The sequence below is a fragment of the Budorcas taxicolor genome, chromosome 4 (assembly GCF_023091745.1).
Source record: "Budorcas taxicolor isolate Tak-1 chromosome 4, Takin1.1, whole genome shotgun sequence".
NCBI lineage: Eukaryota > Metazoa > Chordata > Mammalia > Artiodactyla > Bovidae > Budorcas > Budorcas taxicolor.
Window position 1 is genome coordinate 88,908,256 of NC_068913.1, and position 13,836 is coordinate 88,922,091.

The 13,836-nt window shown below is 39.9% G+C and overlaps 1 protein-coding gene across 1 annotated transcript in view; it reads right to left on the reverse strand.

Moving 5' to 3' along the window:
- Nucleotides 1–13,836, reverse strand: part of CADPS2 (calcium dependent secretion activator 2) — a 562,792-nt gene that overhangs the window by 352,143 nt on the left and 196,813 nt on the right. The window contains exon 3 of the mRNA XM_052639068.1: nt 10,383–10,715. Within this exon, the coding sequence (XP_052495028.1) occupies nt 10,383–10,715 (333 nt within the window). The remainder of the gene's footprint in view (nt 1–10,382; nt 10,716–13,836) is intronic.

Here is a 13,836-nt window from a genome sequence, read left to right on the forward strand (position 1 = left end):
AACAGTGGTATTCACAATTTTAAAACCTTAATTTTTAGAGAAGAAATTGATTCAACATTATTAACCAAACTCCAATTCATTTAACTGAAATCAGATTCATCAGCTTATATCATGATACCTTCACTTTTAAAAGTGAATATGTATATAAACTTTATAGCTATTCCAATTGTTAAATTCAGGATTTCAAAAGTCAGGTATTATAAGATCCGATCAGTCTCAAGGTCTTCCTTCAGTTGCTTCTTGCTGCTTCCTAAAACATGACAATTGCCATTTAATGACATTCACTTGAATATTTCCCTCAAGCATCTTGAGATTTAAAATTACACTCACAAGGAAAGATATACCTTGCTAATAGTCATTTCCTCAACTTTATTTTCCTATCTAGCAATGACTGCTATCAAATGTAATTGTCTCTATAGAATGCGCTTTTCTATTTTTGCCAAAGTAGACAAATTATGATAAAATGTATTATCAGCCACATGCTACTAGTTGAGAAAAAAGATGACAGTGGTGAAAGGCAGATACCAATTTCTGCTGAGAATGCACACCTCTATTTTCCCTTTACAACCTTGATAGGGGGTCTTCAGAACAGAATGCCTCGTTGTTTCTGCACTTTCAAACGAAGACTCTCACAAGGAGAGATGCAAGAGGCATTGCAACCGCCTCTTTTGGTGAATTTATTTTTTAATTTCTAGACCTGAAGCACTTAATCTCTAAAGCTGAGAATTTTTAGTGAAAAGAAATCATAAGACTGAACACAATACTTTTTAACTATTCATAAATATTCCTGCTTATTCCTTACAAACATCCAAACAATTCAGGAGTATTACTTAATACAGTTATTAAGAGTCTGCAGGATATAAGGAATCTGGAGGAGGAGTAGGGGGCTGTATTTAAAAAAGAAGATTTCAGTTAACTTTGCTTTGACTCTTGGGTAAACACGGGTGAGACTTTCTCCAGTGAATGGAGTGAGATTATGAAAGATTAACTAAGATTGCCTTTGGCAGAAAAGATCAGGATTTAGATGGCTGTAAAATTCAGTTAATTAATCCTCTTAAAATACAGGAGTAGAAGAGGGAGAATGACAGCCTGTATATGGGACCGTGTATTCCACTGCTCAGACTCTGCTTATTTTCATTTAGGAGTGTGTCTCTGCAATCTACAACAGCCTTACCCACAAGTGCTGCTGCTGCTGCTGCTGCTAAGTCGCTTCAGTCGTGTCCGACCCTGTGCGACCCCAGAGATGACATCCCGCCAGACTCTGCCACCCCTGGGATTCTCCAGGCAAGAACACCCACAAGTGCTAATATCACCTTAAACCACAGCCCCAACCCCACCTTATCCTAGTAGCTCCCCGCAGCTCAAGGGTCTGCTTATATCTCCATACCTGCACATGTTCCTCCCTCCCCCAGAATACACAGCATCTTCTTGTCCTCCTGACCCTTTTCCACGGCACACCTGAAGATTACACAGTCCTCCCCAACGTGGCATCTTCAGCCTCAAGAAAGTGTATCAGGGACTGACCACATCACTGAGGCATGTACAGCAGGGCTTTGCTTTTTTTAAAAATTAAAGCTAACAAATAACTAGATCTCATGTCTATGTTCCCATCTGTGTTCCCTACAGGATTACACAGAATGGGTTAACTAATTGATCTGAACAAACCGCACCATCCTTTGTCATATTTTTAAATAATCTTTAAAAAGCATTTCATTTCCATTCAAAGAAAGGCAGCTGATTCATTACTAGTACCACTTAGGCAGCAGTATTTTAATTCAAAAATAGGTGACTAAAAGAATAAAAATTATACCCAAGAATATAAAACACATGGCTTTAATATCTACTAGCTTCATTTTCCCAAAAGTATAACTGTATTTACTTGAAGTGCACTGCATTTCCTTAGTGTTACCCTGAAATTAAACCTTCTACTGACAGACTAGGCTTCTTTCACCCTTGTTACTTTAATACCCTGATTCAAGTAAATGACAGCTAATGGTGTCAGATTGTGGTATTGTTATGTTGCTCATTGCTGAATGTACCCTTTGCACTCTTTTCCATCTTTTTTCCTTAGCATTTTGTGCTCCAATGCAAATACGATATTCTCAAACCAAAGAATCCAAAATCTGACAGTTTTAATAGCACAATCACTCATCTATGTCATACGTGGGTTGTTCTTAAACGCTTTATTTCTGATACCATGTAAATAATTTTTCTTTTGATTATCCCTGGTTTCATAACTTAATTGTGATATGTGCTATCTTCTAAATTAGTGCTTTAAGAATTTCTTTTATGCCTTCATTCGTTAAGTTCTTGGCTTTGACTGGAAGTCACAGAAACACCTATGCTTTTTCAGAAGATGGCTTCCGATTTTTCCATTCTAGATGCAATTCCCAGGGCTCTGGGACAAGGGTTACAAAACCGTGTGGGGTTCTTGCTGGCTGTGTCTCCTCATTCATATCCCTTCCTTCCCAAGTCCCCAGGGGCTGTCTGGCTGTAGACTTCCTGCATGTCCTAGCAGAAGAGCTTCCTATCCTGAGCTTCTGACCCTGAAGCAACAACACATCTTTGAGATCTCCTAGGAGGACACTCCTAGGAGCATTACTGACTCAATGGACATGAACTTGAGCAAACTCCGGGATATGGTGAAGGTCAGGGAAGCCTGGCGCGCTGCAGTCCATGCGGTCACAATGAACTGGACACGACTGAGAGACTGAACAACAATCACAAGCAGGATGCTGTTGGCAAAAACAAGGGGTCAGACAAGGGTAAATAAATACAGAAGCAAGAGTGTTACACTTAGCAAGAGCCTCAGAGCCTTTCTCGAGACCCAGGAAAAGTATAGAAAATTCCACCAATGTATACCTGGAGCCATGTGCGAGCCACTCAGCTAGCTTTAGACCCTCTGCTCCTCCAAGCCCTGCTCTCCGCATTTCTCTCCTCACATCATTCCTTTCCTATACTGGGGCAGGCTATTCTCTGTGGTTTCTATAATCTTTTCTTTTTTAAATTCTGTTGAAAGACAACAAAGGAACAGATAAGATAGATTGGTTCTTGAGGGGAAAAAAAAAGAATCTCAGCTGTTTTTCTCAACAATCCATTTTCCTCATTTCTGAAAAATGATTGTTATTCCAAAGGAAAGCTCTTCACTTATGTATGAGTATTTTTGTAATTTAAGTTCATCAAAAAATCTTTAAGCTTTTCTTTCACATCTTAGAAGTGAAAGGAACTCCAATTTCAGCTCAGACATGTAAAGAGCTTGGAAGATGTCATCCCTCTTGTCCTTACAATAAGAGTTGGAGAAGCTGAAAATCAATGACTTTTCTTCACTTATGGGAGAACTGAGGTTTCGGGGCAAACCACTAACCCAATATCTGGAAACACAGGCAAAACAGAGAGATACTACATTTGGAGCAGAAGTCAATGGATGCCAGAAATATAAAAACATTTATCTGACAAGTAATTTTTAGCAAATAACTAGAAGCTGAGGGCTTAGAGTGAGAAACTCCTGGGGTTGTAATCATAAGGGAGCTTCCATGCTTTCCTGGGCCTTCTTCCAGTAACCTCATCAAATTCTCACGGTAAGGATCCAAGAAGGTTTCACATGTGGACCTGGCAAGGAGAGGGAAAGAGAAGCCATTGTTCTACCTCCCTGATTCTTCTCCCTAACAAACGGGGAGAGACTTGGCTAGAAGAAAACATGGAAAAACAAATCCCAGCTAGAGGAGGAGGCTGCCCTCTGTAATCCTCTGCAGTCTTTCTGTCCTGTCTATAGGAAATAATAATAACAAAAAACCCAGTGTGAACGGGGTCAAGATTTCAAGGAAATACATAGGGATGGTTCAGCTAGGGAAGGAGATAAAGGGATGTAGATAAAGAGGAAAAACAATATTCATGGACAAAGGATAGAAACATCTGTGAAGGTTACTGCGCTGAGATACTGTTGTTGTTGTTCCACCCCTAAGTTGGGTCTAACTCTTTGTGACCACAACGACTGCAGCGCACCTGGCTTCTCTATCCTCCTCTATTCCCCAGAGTTTCCTCAAATTCATGCCCATTGAGTCAGTGATGCGATCCAACTATCTCATCCCCTGTTGCCCCCTTCCTCTTTTTGCCTTCAATCTTTCCCAGAATTGGTGTCTTGTGACATAGACCCTCTGAAAGACTGAGACTTTATCAAATGGTAGAACACACTCCTTCTCCCCAAAACCTTACCATACTACCAGTGGCTCCAGAATAAGAGCTGACCATGGCTAAAAGAGCTGCAAGATACACTCTGAAAAGGAATACTTAGGGAAGACCACATCAAGACAAAGACAAGGACACTAGAAGAATTTAAAGCTTCTTGTACCTGTGGCTACAACAAACATTAAACCCAAACAACCTCCCAGTCAGACTAACATAAGTGCTGACACTAAAGGCAAATATATCACAGCATTTACTACCTGATACTACATGTCTGGCTTTCAACAAAATGTTACAAAGCATGTCAAAAGGCAAAAAAGAAAAAAAGAACAGTCTGTGGAGATAAATCATGCCTCCAAACCAGACTAAGATGGGACACATATGTAGTTAACAAACAAGGAATTTAAGTAACTGTAATCCAAAAAAGCAACATGGCTGTCTGAGGAGGCCTTACCAATAACTGCGAAGAGAAAGGAAGCTAAAATCAAGGAGAAAAGGAAAGATATACCCATTTGAATGCAGAATTCCAAAGAATAGCAAGGAGAGATAAGAGAGCCGTCCTCAGTGATCAATGCAAAGAGACAGAGGGAAAAAATAGAATGGGAAAGATAGAGATCTCTTCAAGAAAATTAGAGACACCAAGGGAACATTTCATGCAAAGATGGGCTCAATAAAGGACAGAAATGGTATGGACTTAACGGAAGCAGAAGATATTTAGAAGAGGTGGCAAGAATACACAGAAGAATTGTACAAAAAAAGATCTTCACACCCAGATAATCATGATGGTGTGATCACTCACCTAGAGCCAGACATCCTGGAATGTGAAGTCAAGTGGGCCTTAGAAAGCATCATTATGAACAAAGCTAGTGGAGGGGATGGAATTCCAGTTGAGCTCAAATCCTGAAAGATGATGCTGTGAAAGTGCTGCACTCAATATGCCAGCAAATTTGGAAAACTCAGCAGTGGCCACAGGGCTGGAAAAGGTCAGTTTTCATTCCAATCCCAAAGAAAGGCAATGCCAAAGAATGCTCAAACTACCACATAATTGCACTCATCTCACATGCTAGTAAAGTAATGCTCAAAAATCTCCAAGCCGGGCTTCAACAGTACGTGAACCGTGAACTTCCAGATGTCCGAGCTGGTTTTCAAAAAGGCAGAGGAACCAGAGATCAAATTGCCAACATCCGCTGGATCATCGAGAAAGCAAGAGAATTCCAGAAAAACATCTACTTCTGCTTTATTGGCTATGCCAAAGCCTTTGACTGTGTGGATCACAATAAACTGTGGAAAATTCTGAAAGACATGGGAATACCAGACCACCTGACCTGCCTCTTGAGAAACCTGTATGCAGGTCAGGAAGCAACAGTTAGAACTGGACATGGAACAACAGACTGGTTCCAAATAGGAAAAAGAGTACGTCAAGGCTGTGTGTTGTCACCCTGCTTATTTAACTTATATGCAGAGTACATCATGAGAAACGCTGGGCTGGAGGATGACACCACCCTTATAGCAGAAAGTGAAGAACTAAAGAGCCTCTTGATGAAAGTGAAAGAGGAGAGTGAAAAAGTTGGCTTAAAGCTCAACATTCAGAAAACGAAGATCATGGCATCTGATCCCATCATTCTATGGCAAATAGATGGGGAAACAGTGGAAACAGTGGCTGACTTTATTTTCCTGGGCTCCAAAATCACTGCAGATGGTGACTGCAGCCATGAAATTAAAAGACGCTTCCTCCTTGGAAGAAAGGTTATGACCAACCTAGATAGCATATTCAAAAGCAGAGATATTACTTGGCCAACAAAGGTCTGTCTAGTCAATGCTATGGTTATTCCAGTGATCATGTATGAATGTGAGAGTCGGACTATAAAGAAAGCTGAGTGTCAAAGAATTGATGCTTTTGAACTGTGGTGTTGGAAAAGACTCTTTAGAGTCCCTTGGACTGCAAGGAGATCCAACCAGTCCATCATAAAGGAGATCATTCCTGGATGTTCATTGGAAGGACTGATGCTGAAACTGAAACTCCAATACTCTGGCCATCTGACGTGAAGAGCTGACCCATTTGAAAAGACCCTTCTGCTAGGAAAGATTGAGGGCAGGAGGAGAAGGGGACAATAGAGGATGAGATGGTTGGATGGCATCACTGACTCAATGGACATGGGTTTGGGTGGCCTCCGGGAGTTGGTGATGGACAGGGAGGCTTGGTGTGCTGCGGTTCATGGGGTCACAGAGAGTCGGGCACAAGTGAGAAACTGAACTAAAGTAATAACATATTAAAGACTCTAATGGAAAAAGTTGAAATCATGCAGCTGAGTAGTATAAGTAGGAAGATGGAAACTCTAAGAAAAGAGTCAAAAGGAAATGCTAGAAGTCAAAATCAGTGACAGAACAATGCCTTCCATGGGCTCATCAGTAAACCTGTGGATTCTTTCTTTAGAATCAGAATTCTTCTGAAGAAATAATCAACAAACCTGAAGGTCAGCTGAAACTTTCCTCTTTGAAATGCAAAGAGAAAAAGAAATAAAACGCAAACAAAAAACAAAACACACACAAAACAGAACATTCCAGAACTATGAATAATAACATAACTAGACATTAAAAAGATAATTAAAATACTAGCAGGAGAAGGTAAAGATAGGATATAAGGAATACCTGAAGTTAATAATGGGTGAGAAGTTTCCAAATTTAATGACAGACACCAACCCTCAAATTCGGAAAGCTGAAAAAAATTCCAAGCAAGAAAAATATAAAAAACTCATATCTAGGCAGGCATATCATATTCAAGCTACAAAAAACTAAGATAGGGAGAAAATATTAAAGGAAGCTAGAGGACAAAAACAAACAGAAATACAAAAACAAAACATCTTATATAGAGAGAATCAAGTATAAGAGCTTGATCAAATTTCTCAGAAACTACACAAGCAAGACAATGGAGTAAAATCTTGAGTGTTAAAAGAAAAACAAAAAAAAGCTGGTAAGTCTTTATCTAGGGAAATTATCCGTTAAACATAAAGGAGGAAGAGACTTTATCAGAAAAACAAAAACTGGGTGAATTCATTATCAGTAGCCATGCCTTTCCAGAGAAGGCAATGGCACCCCACTCCAGTACTCCTGCCTGGAAAATCCCATGGATGGAGGAGCCTGGTAGGCTGCAGTCCATGAGGTCGCTAAGAGTCAGACACGACTGAGCGACTTCATTTTCACTTTTCACTTTCATGCATTGGAGAAGGAAATGGTAACCCACTCCAGTGTTCTTGCCTGGAGAATCCCAGGGACAGGGGAGCCTGGTAGGAGGCCATCTATGGGGTCACACAGAGTTGGACACGACTGAAGTGACTTAACAGCAGCAGCAGCAGTCATGCCTTTCAAGAAATGTTAAGTTTTTCCAATAAGGAAAATGATGCAGGTCAGAAACTTTTACATGAAGAAAGAAAAGTGTCAGAGAAGGAATAAATGAAGGTGAAATTATGTAAGTGTGTATCTTTTATTTTTATTATTCTTATTTGATATAAAAGTTATCTGTTAAAAGCAATAGTAGTAACCATATGATGGGTGAATAGAACACATTATAAGTGAAATAAATGACAGAAATTTCACAAGGAATGGGAGTGAAGAATTGAGAATTCTCTACTATGGGAGACCTCTACTACACTTGAAGCCCTACAGTGTTATTTGAAGACGAGCTTAGATTATGTTAAAATGTATATTGTAAGTCCAAGGGCAATCACTAAAGACACTTTTAAAAGATAGGCAGTATATCAAAATAGGCTATAAAATGGAACAACACAAAAATCCAGTTAAAATTGGAGAAGGCAACAAAAAGGAGGGGAGACAAAGAACAAACACAAAAAACTGCCATGGCTTACAAAGACTGGAATTTGATCCAATTCCATCACTTTAAATACAATGGTCAAAACACACCCATTAATAGACAGATTGTCAGACTGATTAAAACCAAAAACAAGAAGTAATAAGGTGTTTATAAGAAATCCACTTTAAACAAAGGATCAGATAGGCTAAAAGTAAACAGATGGAGAAAGATACACCATGCTAACCTTAACCAAAAGAAAGTTAGAGTATACTCATCCATGAAAAGGAATGAAATAGTGCCATGTGCAGAGACGTGGATGGACCTAGAGACTGTCAAACAGAGTGAAGTGAGGTTAGAAAAAAAAAATTGTATAATATCGCTTGTATGTGGAATCTAGAAAAATGGTACACATGAAGTTTCTTGCAAAACAGAAGGAAGATTCACAGATACAGAAAACAAATTTATGGATACCAAAGAGGGAAGTTGGGGGGCTGGGATGAACTGGGAGACTGGGACTGACACACGTGCACTACTGTGCATAAAATGTGCAACCAGTGAGAACCTACCGTATAGCACAGGGAACTCTAGTCAATGCTCTGTGACTTAAATGGGAAGGAAATTTAAAAAGAGGGGATATGTACGCATATGACTGCTTCACTCTGCTATACAGCAGAAACTAACACAACACTGTAAAGCAACTATACTCCAATAAAAATTTTTTTAAGAAGAAAGCTGAAGAAGCCATATGAGTTGGAGACAAAGCAGATTTTGGAAAAAAGAAAAAAGATTATCAAGGACAAAACTGGAGTTTATATGAAGAGGTTAAGTCCACAAAAAGACATAAAATGCTAAATGTGTATGAACTTAAAAAGCATCAAGATACAGGAGGTTAAATACCAACAGAACTGAAGGTAAAAAATACATGCGTTATTACAGAGGGAGATTTAAACTAGAAGTATGTTCCAGACCGTACAGGACAGAAACCAGGGGGTCAAAAGTCAAAACCCTTACTGTAGAAGTCATCTGCAGAAGTAAGCAAAAGATTAAATTTAACACATCTTGAATTAATTTAAACTCACAGGTCCACAGGAATTTATGTGATGACCCTGTAAAATTCAGGATAAATTCTAAAGCATTTGTAATCATGGATTTTAGAGGCCTATCTGCTCTATTAAGACTTCAGTACATAGAGAACAAGTAGTTTATTTGGTTTAGCTTGGCTTCCCCAACACCTAGAAAAGTTTTTGACTTGACTAGTTGGTAAACATCTACTCAATGTCTAAAGCTGACTCTTACTAATAAATTATGTTCATCAATATTTAACTATACAAGTGAGTTACTGTTTCATTAAAAATACAGTCCCAGTAGTGCTTCTTTTACAATGGAAGATTTTAGCTTCATAGGCATCCTCCAATATTATCAAAACCACCACCTGGTTTAATAACACAGTGAAAACAATTACAGTGAATGCATGAATTGTTCACAGCGTTAAGGCTCCACATTGCTTGTCTATTAATTAATTCTGCTAATTTATTCGCTGGAAATGAGTCACAAATTAGTAATGCAAAGTAAATGACACATATAGAATACAGAAATTGAGAAGCAGATTTGCAAAAAGATTGAAAATAAATGTAAACATGTACATTATAGAAGTATCACTCTTAATGAACATACAAATTTTAAAATGTCAGAATTTTGTCAACTTACATTGTTTATTAGGGCACAGTTCAATCATTTATACCACTAAAATAAGCAAACAAAATACAACTATGGAAGCCAAACATTTAGACAAATCATAGGCTCCATAGGTGAAATACATGGAACAAACCGGACATTTTACTCAATTTTTGATATGCATGATTAAAATAACAACTGAAGAGGAAATATATTATTTACTCTGCCACTACTAAATTATGAAATTTAGCAACCTTCTTCAATTCATTCTATCTGGCTGGGTTAAGGAAGGAAAATTTTGAAATTTCAGTCACTGTCATAAAACTCTGAAGAGTATCATATCTGTATGAAAAACTATTTTGCAGTGAGGAATACCTATTTATTATAAATTGCCAAGCTGCTTCAGATAACAAATGATTTTCACTTTACTATTCAGGGCATGCCCCATATATACCCAATAGGTACAAATCTGATGGTCCAAGATAGGGCACATGCGAACAATTACTTGTTGAATAAAATGCACAGATATTCTTCTTCTATCAAATAATTCTTTAAAGCTTCTTCCAAATGTCATTATCCGACTTATTAAAATTCAGTTTCACTCAAATTTTCAAACAAAGTGATGAGAGAACGTAAAGTACCTCTTTATAGGCTTGCAAACACTGGGTATTCATTTTCTGAGTCAGACAGCAGAAGAGGAAATAGCATAATCACTTACCTGACATGCATTATAAAGAAGCTGGTGTTCTAGTTTTTTAATCCCCAGAATCTGCTGAAACATTTCATAGAGTTGTTCCTTGCTCAGAATAAGTTCAGACACAGCGCTCAGGGCCATTCTGTTTGGCGGTTTACACAAGTCCTCTTCACCCCGGTAAATGGCATCATACTTAGCTATCCAGGAACTCAGCACTGTCTCTTTGCTCAAGCCGTCAATTTCCGGCAAACTCCGCACCCGTTTTTCTATATTTTTCTTAAACACCTCTCTGAAGTCATTGGCAGAACATCCTCCACTCTGAACCATTCTGGCCACTCGATCACTCTTCAGAAAAACCTGAAAACAAAACAAAAAATGAATAAAAAACCCACTTACAATTAGGTAGGGCCACTAACGCCAACTGCTTGTAGCAATCCAAGAGTTATGAAACCAGACATTCTTCAGTGGTTCAGATGTTTTGTAAAACATGTTAACTAGTGACAAAATGGAAGCTCCAAATCATCTCTCTTAAAATGCTGAAATATTTAGGAGAAAAAACAATAAGTTTTGAGAACTGCCTTAGATGATCCGTCCTTGACCTATAGACTCGCCATATGAAGGTCATGTGGAGACCTGAAGGTCATGTGGGGGCATCTCTGCAACTGATACCCTCAAGAGCTGATTGAGAAGGTAATTGGAGAGATGACCCAGCTTCTCTATCTGTACTTGGGAGTTCTGAGTAGTTCTTCAGTAAGGAAAAGGTTTGAGAAACTGAAAGCTAACAGTGTGGTAAGTCTATTATCTAAGTCAATATCCTCCAGGTACAATCATTAATCACAACTCCTGTACAGATGGGGGTGGGGTACACCTGTTCCTATCCATGACTTCACCAGCTCCCCAACTTCTCACACACTTCTCACAGCTGCGAAGAATCCATGATGGAAAAGCAAAATCTAAGAAACTTCTAGCTGTCCACGAATGCCAGGTAAGAAATAAAATACAATGACAACTAGGAGAGAGACACTTGCGAAATGTGTAGGAAGAGATGGGTGACAAGTAGTAAGGTCATCCTGTGTGGGAGACATCAGACTTGGCCTCAGATCTCTCCTTTCTTCTAAGTCAAAGACCCAGTTATCAACAAACATCAGTCAGGATTCACGAAACATTGATTCTGTTATTAATATGTCTATGAATCCTCTATAGGTCACATGAGACTGACTTTATTCCTGTTTTCTTCCTATAATAACAAAATATTCTTCCAAAGAGCCTGCAGGACTATTTAACATAGCCCCCATGAGTTCCATCTGTTGCTAAGACTTCTGGAACACAAGTTAATATCAATCATTTTCCTAAGCACTGACTCAGGATACTGCTGCTGCTAAGTCGCTTCAGTCATGTCCGACTCTGTGCGACCCCAAGACGGCAGCCCACCAGGCCCTGCCGTCCCTGGGATTCTCCAGGCTAGGACACTGGAGTGGGTTGCCATTGCCTTCTCCAATGCATGAAAGTGAAAAGTGAAAGTGAAGTTGCTCAGTCGCGTCTGACTCTTTGCAACCCCATGGACTGCAGCCTACCAGGCTCCTCCGTCCATGGGAGTTTTCAGGCAAGAGTACTGGTGTGGGGTGCCATTGAGGTGCTCCTAAATCAAGACCCCACTCCCTGTTCTCTGCTGCTACCATGTCTGTCTGCGTGCGGGCCAGCAGCACACACGGTCCATGCAAAGCAGCCCCAATGACTGCCATGAGTTACCATGCCCTAAACCTTGTCCCCACTTGATTTCTCTCTTTTTCAGACCATTTGTACAAAATGCTGTTTTCCTATCTTTGCTCATTGGCCAGGGAGGATTCCTGACTTGAATATTTTGGTTGACTAACTTACTAACTTATGGCAGAAACTGAAGAGGAACTAAACAGCCTCTTGGTAAGGGTGAAAGAGAAGAGTGAAAAAGCTGGCTTAAAACTCAATATTCAAAACACTAAGATTATGGTATCCGGTCCCATTGCTTCATGGCAAAGAGATGAGGAAAAAGTGGAAACAATCACAGGCTTTATTTTCTTGGGCTCCAAAATCACTGTAGACAGTGACTGCAGCCATGAAATTAAAAGAAGCCTGCTCCTTGGAAGTAAAGCTATGACAAAACTAGACAGCCTATTTAAAAGCAGAGACATTACTTTGCCAGCAAACATCTGTCTAGTCAAAGCTAGGGTTTTTCCAGTAGTCATGTATGGATGTGAGAGTTAGACCATAAAGAAGGCTGAGAGCCAAAGAACTGATGCTTTTGAACTGTGGTGTTGGAGAAGACTCTTGAGAGTCCCTTGGACTTCAAGGAGATCAAACCAGTGAATCCTAAAGGAAAACAATCCTAAATATTCCTTGGAAGGTCTGATGCTGAAGCTGAAACTCTAATACTTTGGCCACCTGATGTGAAGAGCTGATTCTTTAGAAAAGACCCTGATGCTGGGGAAGATTGAAGGCAGGAGGAGAAGCGGAGAACAGAGGACAAGATGGTTGGATGGAATCACCGACTCGATGGACATGAGTTTGAGCAAACTCTGGGAGATGATGAAGGACAGAGAAGCCCGGCATGCTGCAGTCCATGGAGTCGCAAGAGTCAGACATGACTGAGCAACTGAACAGCAGCTTATAAGGGTTGTGAATTTTATAGCAGGCAAACATATCACACATATACACAATGTTTCCTCTTTTTTTCTTTTTTTTAACCAGCTGTGGCTCAATTACAGTTAAATCTTAAGGTAGAGGTATACGAAGAGTGCATTTATTTAGATCAAGGAAAATAAAATTAAGATACTTAATATAGTATATTTTACCTAAAAATGCCTTTAACTATTATCCATCTAAATACACCGGGGTGTCTCCACCTCTTTTCTCCTGCTTTCCAGTCTGGCCTTCAATGGCCCTGCCTCTGGCAGCTGGCACAATTTTAGAGGGTGCTGGAGGGACACTGGAGGATGAGGGCTCTAGTTCTTCGTTCTTTTCGTCTACCTACAGGCACATGGTACCATCCCTGGGGCAGCTTCTCTGCAGACCCCAAGGCTGGCTTAGAGAGGCACCCCTCCCTCTGGCAGGTTCCTGGGCAGTTGTGTGGTGTAGCACTGCAGAAGGCAGACTCCCGCGGGTCCCACTGGCACAATATGGCGGTGACTGTCTGTGAAGGACACACCACGTCTCCTCCAGGGAGATGTGGCCCCAGCCTTTGGGATGAAGGAAATGGGACCCTCCTCCAGATCTGTTGCTTCCTTGGGGGCTCTGCTCCCTGTGTCTGCTACTCCGATATTCTTGCATTTTCTTTACCCACTGTAGCAAATCTCTCATTGTTTATAATACCTTTTCCTGTTCAATTATTGTGTGGTTTCTATCTCCAGATTGCACCATGATACAGAAATACTGAAATGTTACAAGGAAGACTACTTCTAAGGGGAAGATTTTTGAAATTGAAACAATATTTGAAAATGCAGTA